Source organism: Crinia signifera, chromosome 5, assembly GCF_055691185.1.
Source record: "Crinia signifera chromosome 5, ASM5569118v1, whole genome shotgun sequence".
NCBI lineage: Eukaryota > Metazoa > Chordata > Amphibia > Anura > Myobatrachidae > Crinia > Crinia signifera.
This window is the reverse complement of record NC_139221.1, coordinates 307111081-307128412: the sequence shown is the minus strand read 5'-3', so window position 1 is coordinate 307128412 and position 17332 is coordinate 307111081. Positions and strand designations below refer to the sequence as shown.

General features: G+C 44.0%; 1 protein-coding gene across 1 annotated transcript in view; it reads left to right on the top strand.

The window, feature by feature from the left end:
• Nucleotides 1-17332, top strand: part of SLC25A13 (solute carrier family 25 member 13) — a 95253-nt gene that overhangs the window by 34619 nt on the left and 43302 nt on the right. Inside the window, 3 exon segments of the mRNA XM_083189470.1 lie at nt 8587-8702; nt 11652-11791; nt 15753-15899. Of these exon segments, the coding sequence (XP_083045596.1) occupies nt 8587-8702; nt 11652-11791; nt 15753-15899 (403 nt within the window).

Sequence of the window (17332 nt, the reverse complement as noted above, 5' to 3'; positions counted from 1 at the left end):
AATACTGTATTTGGGGGGTGTTTGAGGCAGTGGGTAGGCTAAGGAAACAGCATTTGGGACTGAGATGGGAACACCCCATCACCTCTAGGACTAGAGTGTTCACTCTAGGATATTTTAGGGCAGGGTGCTGGCCACCGGGCAGGGGACTTTTTTCAATGGGTAGGGCACATTCTATATATGAAATCTACATTAGAAACAAAAATATATATATATATATATATATATATATATATATATATATATATATATATATATATATATATATATATATATATATATATATATATATATAAACATTAACATTGTCATACTCTGCTATGCCCATTACATATTCTGTCGTAATGACAGTTACACATTATGGCACACACTGTAATGCCTCTTACACATTATACCATACACCATAATGCCCATTACACATGATGGCATACACCGAAAGTTCTCAGCGGCATGTCAGCGCGATGGGGGGCAGCATAAGGGCGCACAGTCCCACCCACAAAAAGGGCAGGGTGCATGTTGAGGTTTTTAAAACTGGCAAGGTGCGGCACCCTGCAAAAGAAGCTTAGAGGGAACACTAATGCCGGTATTTCAGAGGGGCCATTTGACACTTGTCAATTTCGGTCGTATTTCTACAAAGACCCAATTTTCAGGCCACTATGGATTTATCATCCTCCTTTTTATCTCTATCGATGTGCTGTTGTATTTGATGTACTGTATATGAGCCATTTTATCCCTGATGTGAATGTTTTACCTATCAAAGGATATTTGAACAATTTTAGGGTATATTGGGGGTTGCGGAGCTACCGGAACATTCTAGTAGGTAAGGCATGGGGATATTTTAGATGTTCACTCCGCGATCATTCTAGAATACTCCCCCTCTGTATATACTGTAAGTGATCGGCCGCTGTCAGATGTGTCAGCAACACAAAATGACCTCACAATTGCTCTAATAAGTGACTAGGCCCTTGTGCCTCATTGAAGTTGCCCATAGCAACCTATTGAATTCTGTAATTTTTCTAGAGGACTTTATCACTTAAAGATTTTATCCAGCTCCCCGTACGTCTACGGCTGGATACACACCAGAATGACCATGATCGTGCGACGTCGTCAAACAATTTCCTTTGAAGTCGCACAATGGTCTCAGGATGGATTGAAGTATACAAACACACATGATCTGCACCCAGCTGAATGTAGATTGATGAATCTTTACTGCAGTAGGTAAAATCTCCAATCTGACAGCCGACCGGCGGGGGCGCGCATCCGGATCAGAATTGTAGTGAAAACCGGTACGATTCTGCTATTTTTACTTAGTCGGTCGTACGATGGGGCGACTGGAGCCCAAATCGTCCTGTGTGTACCCATACTTAAAGTGTCCATACACAGGTCCGACGTGTTGGATGCACAAGTTGTACCGGTTTTCCCCTCAAACTCCCCTGGAGGCTCCCTGGGAGGGCTTCCTCCGTCTTGGCACTTGATGTGCCATTTTTTACAAGAGAAAAGTTGCATGCGATTTATTGCATGTTAAGGTGGCCATACACACACAGATTTATCTGCAGATCTGTCTGGTTGGAACAAAAACATGGTTATGGATGAGAGCAAATGACAGTTGACCATTTGCTTGGAAAACTGACAAACTGTCACTCATCCATAATCATGTTTTTCTTACTAGTGTATGGGCACCTCAAGAGTGGTCCCGGGGAGCTGCCGGGGGAGTACAAAGAAAATCGGATGCGATATAACGTGGATGCTAAAAAGCACCAACGATGTGCCGATTCGGATTCATCTTATGTGCTGAACATAAGATATATCCAGGCTCCGATGCCATGTTCACGGGAACGCAGGTCAAACACCTCTGATTTGGGCCGATTTCAGCCTATGTATTGGCCCGATCTGTCCGAATCTGGTGAAATCGGACCTGTATATGGGCACCTTAAGTCCCCATATACAGGCACACTGAAGGCGCATACACACTACGATTTTTTTGACCAATATCATTCATTTTCGCCCTTCTGAACGATTGGTTAAAATATCGTTCAGTGTGTATGCCACAAACGACGATGTGCGCACCACGGGTCTTTCATCAATGTTGTTTGTTGACGGGTCAATTTCGGATATCATTCAGAAACGCTAGAGAGTCTATCTAGATCGTTCGTCCTTTGTCACATCACAGGTGACTTAATTAGTCACTCAGCTATTTTGATTTAAACACCTGTGCTGAATAGCGCACACATCTGCTCGGAGCGGGGGGGGGGGTGCGTTTCTGGGGTGGCATTTACCCTCTCTAGACAGGGAACATACTCAGCTTAGCAAGCCGGTCTGAATCAGACCCACTGTGTTTTCATGAATATTTGTTCACTAATCCTAGTGCTCTTTGGGAAATTATAGGCGTACAGTGACCGATGCCCTATGTGTATTGAACACCGGTGCAAGCCGCAGATATGTTGTATTCAACCGGCTCTATACGATCATGTGACCGTTTAAAAAAAAGATCGGTTGAAGGTGTGCAGATAAATGACGTGGTCTCCATGCCGACGCGGACAGTAAAAAAAATCAAAGGGCACTGGAACAAACATACTGTTAATACTTGGATTGAAGACCTCATAGGAAAAAAAAACACCCAACCACCCAGGAAAAAAATTGCCCCATCAAACATGAACGCCCTAAAATTTTTGTTCGAACACGTACCAGCAGGCAGGCACAGATCACGTCGACAAACCTACTTCAATTTTATGTGTCTTCTACACAAATGCTGGGGAAGCTCGGCACGTATGGGGGTACTCGCTACGGCAGCTACGTAGCACTTAAACAGCAACACAGCCAACGAAAAAAAAAAAATGAAATAAAAGAAATATCCCCGATTGCAAAGCCTGCAGAGCATTATTAAATAAAATAGCATATATTAATGTGCGGTTGTAATCAGATCACCAAAGGGACAACCGGCGGATCGGCTGCAGCAGCTGCATTTAAATTAACCCAATTCTTACAAGTTAATTAAACCAGCTATTTTCATCTTATTGTATTTCAGGCTCCCTCAAATAGGCCTGGCTGCGAGTAAATCACAACAGATTTACTCCCTAATAACGGTGACGTATTCATTTACTTAAATTATGACCCACACAATAAAGTAACTGAGCATCAATTTTACACAGTCAATTACATGCGTCGTTCTTTATGCCTAAAGAAGCCTAAGTAATGTGAAGCACACTGCCCGGCGTTCTCAGCCCGGTGCCCCATAGAGGGCAGTTTCCGTGGCAACGCGCACTCTCTTTCAGGATTAGCCTAACCCCCTGATTGCACATCATTAGGTGTCATTAAATAAAATTTAAATATGAACTTCAACGTACTACTCAGAAATGAAGTCTTTTCATGTGCAAAAAACAGGTGTTCCAGTGTAAGATGCCAGACAGGCCAGGAATACATTATCTGCCTAATAATTTCTCCGGAGAAGACCCATGTAATTGCACCGGCGTTCTGTGCAGAACACAATATATTTGGGAATAATCAGATGCAAGGAAACAGGCCTAACAATCGCTACTGTAAAGAGTGTACAGAATGCAGAGAACTCGGAGTACAGGGAAAGAACGCAATCTGGAAAATCTAGCGGCCGGTGTTCTGCTTAAAGGGGAAGTTCTGTTATTTCTGTATAGGATCTGCTCAGCTGCTATTCATTACTTTATCCTTTAGTAGATGTGAGACTTTAATCTCTTTTGTTAACTTGACGTAACAATGGATGCTCGCATACTGAGGACATCCAGAATCGGTCATGCGTATTGTCTATGGAATCTGCTATTTACACACACACACACACACACACACACACACACACACACACACACACACACACACACATATATGATTCGGTAACAAGATCGAAGAGAGATTTTGGTACCTCTTTTACAGCATCTTTTTCCGCACAGAACTGTTTCTTGGCAATATTGCTCACCATGTGAACAGCGAAAAACACCTCCCCCGATAATTTCAGAATGTAGTATAGCAAGAACTATTTGTGTCTGCCAAAAGGGGGCGTGATCTCAGTCCAAGGGGTGTGGCCTCTCAGGACAAGAGTCCCGCTCAAATATGTGTCCAAAGGCAGGGAGCGGTGTGAGCAGGCATCGGTAGGGTGACAACAGAGAAGCCAGCAGCTAGTTGCTCCACCTGCCCATATAAACGGCCCCGAACTCCTGTCTCCAATATCGCTTTCAGTGCACCCAAAAATTGACATGGGATTGACGTGTTGCTGGCGTTCAAGGGGTGGCGATGAGCAGGGTTCCACAAATTGGGGCTGTCGGCCCTATTTTCTAGGGGTGCTGAAGCCAGTTGCTGCTTCCTCCTATGCCTTGGTAGCGTGATTTGGCCAGACGTGCCGAGGGTTACTTGGATGTCCAGTGGTCACACAGGAAATCCGATGCTGCGTTTTTGGTTGCAGCAGCGGATCAGGGAAGCCGGCAGTGGGCAGCTTTCAGTTAAGGCACCTCCTGCGCCCTTGCGTGCACAGACAGCAGATGTGCCACATCTGAAGTAGCCCTTATGTCGTTACTGTTTGCTACAGTACTTCTTACATAACCAGCGGTCATCTATACAAAATGGCCATAAGAGTTTTGTTGTTGTGTTTTAATAGAAATAGTTTTTTTGGTAATTTTCAACATCTTGGTTAAAATGCTTACAATGTTTAGGAATAATATGGTAGCCTAACACTGGCTACTTTATTGCGTATAGATCATAGGGTTGACGGTGTCTTGGTCAACATGTACAAGGTTGTCGTGGGGGGGGGGGGGGGGGGGGGGGGGGGGGGCGGAAGGGGATCGTCATGGAAACGTTTGACACGTGAAAAAATCAACATGAGCTTTTTACATTTTGTTTTTTGTGTCCATTTGTACATTTGAGCGCATGGACCCCAAACTACTGTTCCCTGTGTCCTAGCTTCACCCTCCATGCTTCAGGCCACTTCAATGTTCCCAAACCCACGTGGATGAAAGACCTTTTGCTTGTGATGACCTATTATGCAGGTCGAAACAGAGTTCTAATACCTGCTACATTATATGAGGTGTTTATTATGTGTTGTGTGGCTGTGGTTGCCATGGTAATCCAAAACGATAAATCCTTAATGGCAGCCTGAAGAAATAATAATAATAAAAAAAAAGGGTAGCTGGCACATACCAACTTACATCTTTTAGCCTGTCAGTGTTTATTATTGAAATAAGATTGATACTTAGCATGTAATTCAGCATGATAGCTTAAAATGACATTTATTATCTTTAATTCGCATTTGGCTGTAGATCGTGCTTCTATAAATTTAGCACCGCGTGTTTGTCGGAACCTCAGCAGCATCAGCGTATGCTCAAACCTTGATTACAGTATGTCTTATACCGTGTTCCTCATGACAAATGTCGCTTAGCTATTAGGTAATTGGAAAATCCTGCTGGGCCCCCGTATTTGCTTTGGCACATGTAACTCAGTGGCGCTGGAAATAATGAGGATTAGTGATGCATTTGTAAGTCTAACATGCAGTCAGCGCTACACTCGCCTGATACGGTCTGTGCTTGGAAATCTTGTCCCCTAGCTGCGAATATTTACAATGCTGCACAAAATTGCATTCTTGTCTTCTGTGAATGAAGTGGATATCACTGCACTTTAAATTTCCACCCCCACAACGCTAGCACTTAAGGTACATACACACGGTGAGATTTCGCTTTCTATTTGACCCCTATTAGGTCTGAGTCTGGGTTGGTTACAGTGTTCACATTCGATTAAGAGTATGTAGTACAGATCTGTGCTATATAGTCTTGCCTACCAAGATGTAGAAAAGCCATTCGATTTTCTATTTAATTTTTAGGTTCTATAAGTAAAATCGGTACTTGTTTCTTAGCATGGCGCCCGTCGTGGGTGATCGCATACCTTAAGTTAAGGTAACTTAAGGTATGTGATGGACGTGACCGACGCGATTTTAGGGCTATTTTTAGCCTTTTCCCCGACAATTAAATAAATCTCGTCCATCGCATGCCTTAAGTTAAGGTATGCGATACGACCGACGCGATTTAACATTGAATGCATTGTATTCAATGTTAAATTCCTATGTAAAATCGGGTCCATTGTATGCGAGGGGCGGCGGAACGCGTCATCTGACCTTTTCATACCCACACTATCCACGTCAGCGTGGAGTTGATTTTATATTGTGTGGCGAGCGGAAGAGTAATACCTGTGAAGTAATGCACGTCCCCTCGCGGGGCTCGCTGCGTTCGCCACCCTATATAAAATCAACTCCACGCCGACGTGGATAGTGGGGGTATGAAAAGGTCGGATGACGCGTACCGCCGCCCCTCGCGGGCTCGCTGTGCTCGCCACGCTTTGGATTGGCGTTAACAATGGGGGGGCCATTTGACCCATCAGGGTGCCGTTAACAATGGGGGCATTTAACATTGGGGCCAATGTAAAATCGGGTCTCGGGGACCATTTTACATTGGTTCCAATGTAAAATATTGCATTCATCGCATGCGATTTGGTTGCATTCGATGCGATCGACGCGATTTTTTAGGTCCCGATGGATACAATTTTTATCGCTGGCGCCGTGCTAGGAAACAAGTACCGCAAAATCGAATAGAAAAATAGTGGAAATCTAACTGTGTGTACCCTCTATTACACTTGATGCACTTCCTTCAACCCCAATATTCAGGTGCTGCTAACAGTCCATATTTTCAGGATTTCTGTCCTTTGTAACATGGGGTAATTTGTTGACCAAGCCAAACCTGTGCATAATTAAAGAAATCCTGAAAACATGACTTATTAGGGAATACAGGAGCTCTCGGAGTCGAAAACCCAAACCGTAAACTGAACTGTGGTTTAAATTTTTTTCTTTTAACGGAAAATACTCCTCATTTTGGAACTTACTTTTGCAGAACAATCTATGACCGCATTGCACAGATCTGATTGGGTGAGCACTGTCCTGCACCTGACGTCATTTTTGAACATGTTTGTGTTTTGTTTTTTGTTTTTTTTAAGTGGACAGTTAGGGTGACTTCAATAAATTGACCAGCTTAAATCCTTGGCTTTGTTTATTATACAAATAAGATTACACTGATGTTTATGTTGCAGGATACAGCTTGGCCTCTCCAGTTATACTTTTAGCAGGGTTGGGACTAAGGTGGCCAATATCGAGATCCCGGGATTTGGCCGACAATTGTCCAGGATTTTGGGATTAGACTGTGCATGCGCAGTCTAATGTTGTGCAGTGTCTGAGCACCCGGTCAGACTCTGCCCGGCTGTACGCGATCCCGGCATGCGGCCTGCGCAGCTTGACCTATGACTATCACGCTGCACAGGCCGCTCTGTAACATCCCCGCTCCCAGCCGGAGCGTGGCTTCCCTGGTCCCGGCCATACCGTGATGATTCTGCTGCTACCATCCGCCTGGAAGCACCAGACCCCAGAACCGCTGCTCTCTGCCCCGTTCCCGGTCGCCCATGTACGTAAATCTGCAGGGCGGCCGGTGTGGGGGCAATGGGGCATGTTGTTTTTTTTTTTTTTGGTATGGGAATCCAGGGATTGAGCATTTTTTCAATCCCATGATTGAAAAAAATGCCCAAGATTGGCATCCCTAGTTGGGCAGCACGGACAGTGTAATGGTTAGTATTACTGCCTCACCGCACTGAGGTCATGAGTTCAATACCCACCATGGCCCTAACTGTGCAGAGTTTGTATATTCTCCCCGTGCTTGTGTGGGTTTCCTCCGGGTACTCTGGTTTCCTCCCACAATCCAAAAATATACTGGTAGGCTAATTGGCTTCCAACAAAATTAACCCTAGAATGTCTGTGTACATGTGGTAGGGAATGTAGATTGTAAGCTCCTCTGGGGCAGGGACTGAATGTTCAAATATTCTCTGTACAGCGCTGCGGAATATCTGTGCGCTATATAAATAACTGGTAATAAATAAATAATACATATACTTTGCTCGAATGTTAGGGTTTGACACTGTATTGTTGTACTGTAATATAAGATCAATGGCCTGATTCGGAAATCTGTGCCGATTGTGAATATCACGTAAATGCAAGACAGCCACGCCCATAGAAGCTTAACGACTGTGTGTGTGTGATGTCATTGCTAATAGATGTTAATTAAACAGTGTAGCCCTCATGCTGTACATGGACTAAGGATGACTCTCGTACACTTAATTTACGAGGGACTGTGTTGCCCGTAATTGAGCAAAGTGGCCCATGCATTGACCGACACATTTGCATTTTGCATGAAAAACACCACCCTGGCCGCCCATGCCCCCTCCCCCCTCCCATCCCTCGCAGATTTACCTGTATTCGCTGCGGTGGTCACGGCTCCCCTCCTGGCTTCATTCTGATGCTATGAAAAATGGACCATCACAAAATGTCCCCCATACAGCAGACCGTTTCAGAGAAGCGTCTGCTATATGGGGGCGGACATTTTATGATGGTCTGAATGAAGCCGGGACCACCACAGCGAATACAGGTAAAGCTGCGTGTCTATGGCGGCGGCATTACAATAGCCCCGCTGTGTAAGTAAGCAAGCTATTGTTACGCCACTGTGGACAACCTTAAGCTTTACTAAGCTTTTGTTTATTTTTCAGGTTGATTTCCTTCCAAGAGTTTGTAGCGTTTGAGTCCGTCCTGTGTGCGCCTGATGCGCTGTTTATGGTGGCCTTTCAGCTCTTTGACAAGACGGGAAAAGGAGAAGTAACATTCGGTAAGCCTAGGTTTTTATTTTTGTATCTGTTTTTTAGTAAAACAATTGCAATTTCTAAATTTGTGAGGCGACCAGGTTCGGGATGCCCTCTCCTGGGGTAGATAGGCAACTCAGAAAACACAGCATCCCGGGAAATAGCGCACCAATGCAATCACCGTGTCTCATAACAGGCCTGCTGCCTGTTCCCCCATGTAGTGGGACCTTGAGCCCAAGCCCTGACCCAGCTTTTATTGGCCTCTTACACGGTAGAGGCACTAATTAGATTGCTGTCAGGCTGACAGCCTAAAAACCTGAAATGGACCTTGTGGATGGAGCCCTCCCTTCTCTCTCACATCCACACCCCAGGAACCTTTATCCGGCTTTTACCAAAAGCCAAAGAGCTCTCAGCAGAGCACTAACAAACATCTTCCTGGGGTTGTAAAATACATTGGGAAACCTGGGACAAAACATATCTTCCATTTATCACTTTACCAGTACTTCTGTCATAGTGGAATACAGATATACAGCATTGGGGCAATTTATAATATCAAATAGGGAGATGCTTCTTCACAGCATAGACAGAGGTGGACTGACAGGCTTGCCAACGTTCTATACAGAAATGCACGTGGATTGGTCGATTCTGACACTGGGTGGGGCCAGCAGTGTCCCAGCGACTAAGCACTCTAGCTCTATAGCATTTTAGCTTTGTACCAGATCTCAATTGAAAATCATTGGTAAAAATGTGAAAGTGGCACAACGGGGCATTCTGCCTCCATGTGATATCAAGTTGATGGTTGATCGACCCTTTTATTTTTAGTTATACAATAGATTTTATTTACCACTTATTTTTGTCTATAGATCTAATATTAATCTTATGAACTAGGTAGTTAGACTGTATTTTGTTTTTGGTCTTGTCGCATTAATTCACCTTCATGACTGTAGTCTCAAGACATAAATGGTTACTACAATATGGTTGCCGTTCTTAAATGTTGTGTATTTGGTTTATTGGTCTTATGCTGGGTACACATTAATAGATAAATCTGCAGAACAATTGGTTGGGCCTTTATAATGGGGCACGGACCACCACGTGCCAGAGTTGTGCCTAAATGTCAGCTGGACCAGCCTCATAAATGTCTGTCTAATTTTTAGACATTTCTGAACGTCTCAATGACTCCCATAAGAACACATTCTGCTTTAGTGTCTGACGCTCTTACGTTTGACTTGGGAAGAGTTCTACATCCGTCATTGTCTGTTGGCTTCGCTGCACTTTGTAGAGAACTCTGTGCAGGAAACCTTTGAATTAACATCTCCCGCACATGTATAATTCAATCCAGTCAGTGTCAAACTGGGGAACGATGTGTCACTTTGAATAGAACAACATTAGGGCAATTTTCTTAGCTGTATACAAAAGTGATCTTCCCACACAACATTCAATAAAACCTCAGCAATTTTCCCTTAAGTACAGTGTTCATGTAAATACAACAAGCTAATTGTCTTCATTTTTATGCCGGCTTTATTTAAAACTTAAGCAAAATCTAAGCGTGTTTGCGTAATTGCGTGTACACATGTTAAAGTACATGCTTATCATACGTACATACATGTTGGCGGAAGGGAAAGCGTCCGCAATAGAACGGTCTCCTTATAAGAAGAAAAATTGGGGGAGGGGGCTTATTGCCTGTTTGTATACATCTTACCATAATTAATTTAACACTTATTTGTTTTATTGCTAGCAAAACTTCGCTCTTTGTCATTTGGCATGGCATGGAGAAGTGATAAAGTGGAACCAACCGATTGGCTCCTGTCGGGGTACAGGCTCAGTTTGAAAAATAACAGTTAATGCACCAGCCAATCAGCTCTTATCACCTTCCACTTCCTATTGCTTCTCCAGGCTTAGTACGCTTGTCCCCATGTCTTCAAACCCTCTGCTGCCTCTATGCATCAGTGCAGGAGGTACTAAACTTTTCTGTGTCCCAGACTGGGTCAGTCCTTTGGTATCCATAACGTAAAGCACAGCTATGTACACCTATGATACCGTTATTAGGTACCCCTGTTTATGTCAGTGATAAAGCTATGTTTAATGGTGTAAATATGGAGGCCAGCTGTCCTTTTGTGTTGCAATAAGTACCACTCCTTCTGCACCCCAGTCTGTATAGTTGGAGCTAGTGTTGGTAGATGATAATCAACACAAAAACACGCAAGCTGTGTATAAAATGAGCATGACACAATGACAAGTCTCATAGCTTAAGTTTACTCAATGTGTTTCGCAGTGAGCGGCTCTACCGATATTTAATTGCTAGGACTGTCGACCTCATTGAGGCACAGTCCCTACCATAACCCACACCTTGGCCTATCACGTGGGCAGCTATTCCAACATCAAGAGCAATGACAGTCTGCCTTGGAAACACTTAAATCAGGAGAGCACAGGTGCTGTTAATCAGCCCAAGCCAGATCACACTAATTAGGAAATCTGGACTGGATATAATTTTCCTGTTGCTGCTGCTGATCTAAAACCTGGTCTCGAATTTTCCACCTTATCCTCATGTGGAAATATGCTGTATCTGCCACAACATATAGAATTTTTAAGGTCTTGCCTTGACCATTCTAATATGTAGACCAAAAACTATTTCAGAGGTGTTGGGTGTCCAACAAAGAATGATGAGGAATAGGGGTAATAAAACAGAAACGTTAGGTTGTACTTTTTATATTGGATCTATAAGAAGAAAATGTTCTATGTGAAATATACTGATTTATCTTAGTCATCCAAGTACACCCCTACCACAGTTCTTTAAATGCAGGCGTTCCAGTAGCCAGTACGGGCTTGTCCGTTACATTAAGTGCAGGTAGGCTGCTCCTGACTTGTGTCAGAAATGAAGAATACTCTTTAAATGAAGTCCATGGTCTATAAGTAAAGGACCAATCACTACATTGATATGCTGTTTAGTTACCTCACCCCTTTTCGTTCCTTTGCAGAGGATGTAAAACAAGTGTTCGGCCAGACCACCATTCACCAGCACATACCTTTCAACTGGAACTGTGAGTTCGTGCAGCTGCACTTCGGCAAGGACCGGAAAAGGCTTTTGCCGTATGCCGAATTCACTCAGTTTCTGCTGGTGAGTATTGCAGTCGTCATTGGTTTTGTTCCGTTTTTTTTTTTTTTTATTGTTTGGTTGCATAATTAAGACTTTTTCTAGAGTTCGGAAGAAAATATTTTCCTCTTAACTACAGTGGTATCTGACCCTAGGAGGCACCTCCACCTTTTTCATTGGTATTCCCATTGTGGTAATAAATGGTAAAAAGAACATTTCTAATTATTATAACATTTCTGAACCCCTGTTAAACTCATGTTAGCCACTCTTGGCACTCTTTAACCTGAGTGAAGTATCTTGTACGGATTTCATATTGTTCCTCTCTAAGCAGAATCCTAAAGTCCATGAAGTCCAAATTAACAAATGAACACTTATCCCCGTGTTTAGGCCGGGAATCCGTGCATATGACTTGGTCTCATTTATCCATCTTGTTGTGAAAGTCTTTGGTGCAGGAGACCAATCTAAAATCAGATCAATCTAAGCGTAGGAATACCACGCAGTTCGGCCTGCATTCCACAGACATTCCCTCAGAACACTTACCCCATATGAAAACCATTATTGGCCACCCAGTTACACTCTTAAAGATATGGCGAACAAGAACCTCGTGTTCTTGACATCATTTTTTTGAAGGCCCCACCGTCCATCCAGCATTTTTAAGACGCAGCTGTTCTTGGCTGAGTCACCCAACCAGTCGGGGAAAGCGGTTGCCGTTAGTGGCTAAGCGAAAGACTAAATGATGAACTTCCCCAAGAACAAAACCAAAAACAGTATCAGTTATCTGAGCGAGCTGGGGAGTCGTCTTCAGTGGTCAACTGGAACTACAGCCTTAAATAGAGGCCAAAACCATTGCTACAGAGAGACCAGCCAATAATAGGCCTGTAATGGAATAAGTACCTTTCGGTGCAGTGTTATGCCAGGAAAATCTCCTGGTGCTAACTGAGAGCTGTGTTATAACTGGGAAGCAACATCACCCGTGTCTTTTATCATGGATCTGCTGCAGCAACGTAGTAACGGGCAGGAATTTTACCTTGTGAGTATGAGTTATGCCCGTGTGACAATGTCTAGACCCCCAAACTCTAGGAAGCTGGAGCCTACATGGAATCGCTTGTACAAATTCACATTCTTTTAATGTTGCACTTAAACTGGACCAGATGGCTTCCTAATGCAGTTTACGTTCGTCCTCCTTTCTACGCACGATCGGCAGAGAGCCATTGTACGACAGCAGGACTGACCACTGCTTACTAACGTGCCCTTCTTACAGCGTGCTGTGCTAGGCAATCCCAGAAGAAGGCCGGCACTTCCCTCCCTGCGGTTTCCCTGGAAGACGTGCAGTGCTGGCCAGCTCACACCGCTATAAATCTGATGCCGTCAGCTTCTGCTTTATAAGAGTAAAGAAGCCCATACACGGTCCGTTGTGTACGGCTCCGTTCTGTACTATGCGATGCACGCTCCCGCGCATCACATAGTACGGTACAAAAAGTATGTGCTGCACATACTTTTTGTACTAGCTATACATCGGAACGGATCGCAGTGCATGCACACTGCATGCACTAGGGATGCGATCCGATGTGTACTTTAAAAGTACAAAACGGACCGAAAAAACGGACCGTGTATGGGGGGCATTAAACTAATAACAAATACTCTGTTCTGTAACATAACCAATGTCATAAAAACAAAACCATAAAAATATCACTATGGGGTACATTCAATGTGGGCAGCGAGCTATATGGTGAGCAGTACCGGTAGCTAGCCGTCGGAGTATTCACCGGCCTCCCCTTCACTCGCCGTTTCCACCTCTCTTGTTCCCTGAAGCGAGGTGTAAACGGCAAGTGCGGCCATCAAAATGGCGGGACTCACCACAAAATGCTGCGGGCTCACTGCGTTTGCAGAGAACCACGCCGTTTAAGGGAATTGAGGATTTTTGCAAAACATTGAATACAGTGATGGGGGGTTGGACAGCAAAGCCGCCCTCCCCGTAAAACCCCCCTCGCCACCGCTCGCCGATGGCATTAAATATACCCCTGTGTCTCTACAAGAGCTCTGCAGATCTGTGAATCTCACCGGGAGATTTTTCTCCCTCCCGTTACTTTCTTCAGACTTTCCAAAATGTAGGCAACAGTAACCGCTAAGGATGGCCATTGATCATCGATGATTCAAAATTATCAATGGTATATGGCCGATGTGGAATAATTTTGCCATTTGCCTTTATTAGCCCAACGGCGTTTCGGGGTATATCCCCCCGTCTTCAGGGACTTGTGTGTGTGTGTGTGTGTGTGTGTGTGTGTGTGTGTGTGTATATATATATATATATATATATATATATATATATATATATATATATATATATATATATATATATATATATATATATATATATATATATATATATATATATATATATATATATATATATATATGTATATGTATATGTATATATATATATATATATATATATATATATATATATATATATATATATATATATATAATATTTTTTTTCCTAAGGTGTCGGGACACGGTGCATAGCCCCACCCAGCACACCTAATAAGACCCACCAGGCTCTGATTTTCCCACAGAACAGTCAGTCAGGGAAAATAGATGACCATCGATGGTCATCTTTTACATGTTATACTACCATCAATGACCATCTGTAATTTTGCTGTCGATGGCAAACACAACAGTGGCCATCCCGAGTAACAGCCACATATCATTTTTTTTATGTATTAGGGCAAAATGTCATTGACACGTAGAGGATAGAAAAACTAACATGCAACCTATATAGTTCCACAGGGAACCTTATGTGCAGCAGTGACAGCCTCCCACGTGTTCGTGGCATAAAATGTATAGGGTTTAGTGCAGTTTTGCAAAGTTCAGGGCACTGATCATGTAACTTGGGGAGGCTTACCGGAGAGCCTCGTCTGAATTTCCAGTGTCGTGTGGGCAGTAACGCGGCTCCCGATCGGCTCCCGTTGATGTCCGTTCATTCACCAACCACAGTTACTATGTACTGTGACTTTTTTTTTACTGCTCCGGTTTCACTGATTGCTTTCGCTGGTGTTATTATGTGACGACACCTCGGCCTGTACATAAGAAGGTGATAACTTTGTACTAGCAAATACATCGGGTGCCGGACGCGGTCCCGACAGTCATTTACCCGACGTCGGGATCCTGACTGTCAAAACACTGACAGACGGGTGCTCGACGGCCACCCGCTATTTTCCCTCGTGGGGTTCCATGACCCCCAAAGAGGGAGAATAGAATAGGTGGCGAGCGCAGCGAGCCACTGTGCCCGCAAGGAACCCTATACCACACCCAATACATCTACCAGGCTTTGGTCCAATCTGGGGCCAGGTATACCACAGAATGATGCATCTCCCTTCCAACTACTTGACTGGTATACACTGAAACCATATATCGCATGCTGCACAATATATATTATCCATGGCCCCATTCACCTGCATGACATCATTCCCCGGGGTCTTCTCATTGTGGCCCTTGTTCAGATCTGATCGCAGTACAAATTTCTTTGGAAAATGGGCAAAACCATGTGCACTGCAGGTGGGGCAGATGTAACATGTTACATTTGGGTGCGGTGTGTTGAAACTGAAATCTAAATTGCAGTGCATTACTGCCTCACAGCGCTGAGGTCTTGAGTTTGATTCCCACCATGGCCCTTACTGTGCAGACTTTGTATGTTCTCCCCGTGTTGGGTGGGTTTCCCCCGAGTACTCCGGTTTCCTCCCACATTCCAAAAATATACTGGTAGTTTAATAAGCTCCCAACAAAATTAACCCTAGAATGTCTGTGTGTGTGTGTACATGTGGTAGGGAATATAGATTGTAAGCTCCACTGGGGCAGGGACTGATGTGAATGTTCAAATATTCTCTCTGTAAAGCGCTGCGGAATATGTGTGGTTTAATACCTATATATAACTGAATATGTACGCTGTGTGTTCCTCACTTCTCCTTGTCCTCTATGATTGCAGGAAATACAACTGGAACATGCGAGGCAAGCGTTTGTCCAGCGGGACACGGACCACACTGGAACGATCAATGCCATGGACTTCAGGGACATTATGGTCACCATTCGCCCGCACGTCTTGACACCGTTCGTGGAACAGAGCTTAGTTGCTGTAAGGGTATTCTAGGGAGGGTACTTGTTACTGACTTCTAAAAGTTGTTCCTATTTAGCATTAAGGTTCAGCACCTTCTTATGCATTTGTGGTACAGTCCATTGCCTTCCCCCATTACTACTTTGGAGGGGATCCCCTAATCTGCCCAGCTGGCTCACGGTACTTGCATGTAGGCGGCGCTGTAACGGAGTGTCTGCATTAGTTATCAGGCCGGGTTTGTGTCATAGGGTCAACAATATAGGTCAACATAGCTAAGGTCGGAAGGTCAATACCAGTATTAAGTCGACAATGGGAAGGTTGAAATGAATTTTTTTTTTTTTTTTTTAAGTTCAGAATTTCGACTTAAGTTGCCATGGACACCGTATCAGTGTACCGCGTCCCCTCAACGTGGCTCGCTACGGTCGCCATGCTTCGGGCGCGATGCCTTGCTGCACTTGGCACACTATTCTTTTCTCCCACCACGCCCTTGTTTGGAAAAAAAAAAACTTTTTAAAAAATCATGAATTTTTTAAAAGACATTTTGACTCTCGACCTTCCCATTGTCGGCCTAATGCTTGTGTTGACCTTAGCCATGTTGACCTATCTCATGTGTCCACCTAAGCCCTGTCGACCTTTAGTTCCCCCCTCCCAATCAATATAATATAATGGCATTTTAATGTACCATTAATAGCTGGTACTGCGTTATATAGTGTGATTTTTAATTTTTTTTTGCAATGGATTTATGGGGGTATTCAATGCGGGGTCACGACTGTCGGTCTGTCCCGATAGCCGTGACCCTGGCCCGTTATCGTTTTGCTTGACCGGTGAAAAGGGGGCGTGTCCACATAAACAGCAGCGGATTGTCGAGATCTGGCCTTGTTTGCGACAATTCACGGCCGTTCTCGGCAAAATGGGCCGACAGCTATTAAAGTCGGCCCCGTTCTGTCGATCTGCCTCTTCAATGCTGTCGGGCAAGACAGCATTGAATAGGCGCCCGCAGCTATTTCCCCCGTCGGAAATAGCGGCGAGGATTGATTCCCCCCCCCCCCCCCCTATGTGTGTGGGCTGCATGGCACCTCCCATTACAGTAACAAAGTTGCTACATCATTTTGAACTGCATATTTGTAAGCATGGGAGGGGGGGGGGGGTTTCTGTAATGCTTTTTCTCTAATGGGTTGATTTAACCCCTTCCCGCCGCAGCCTGTTTTTGCCTTCCTGACAGAGCCCTTTTTTTCAAATCTGACAGGTATCACTTAAGTGGGGATAACTTTTTTTTGCTTTTACTTATCCCAGTGATTTTGAGATTGTTTTCTCGTGACACATTGTACTTCAAGTTAGTGGTAAATTTGGGTCGATACAGTCTGTGTTTTTTTGTGAAAAATACCAAAATGTCGTAAAAAAATGGAAAATTTAGCAATTTTCAAAATGTTAATTTTTCTGCTTGTGAGACAAAT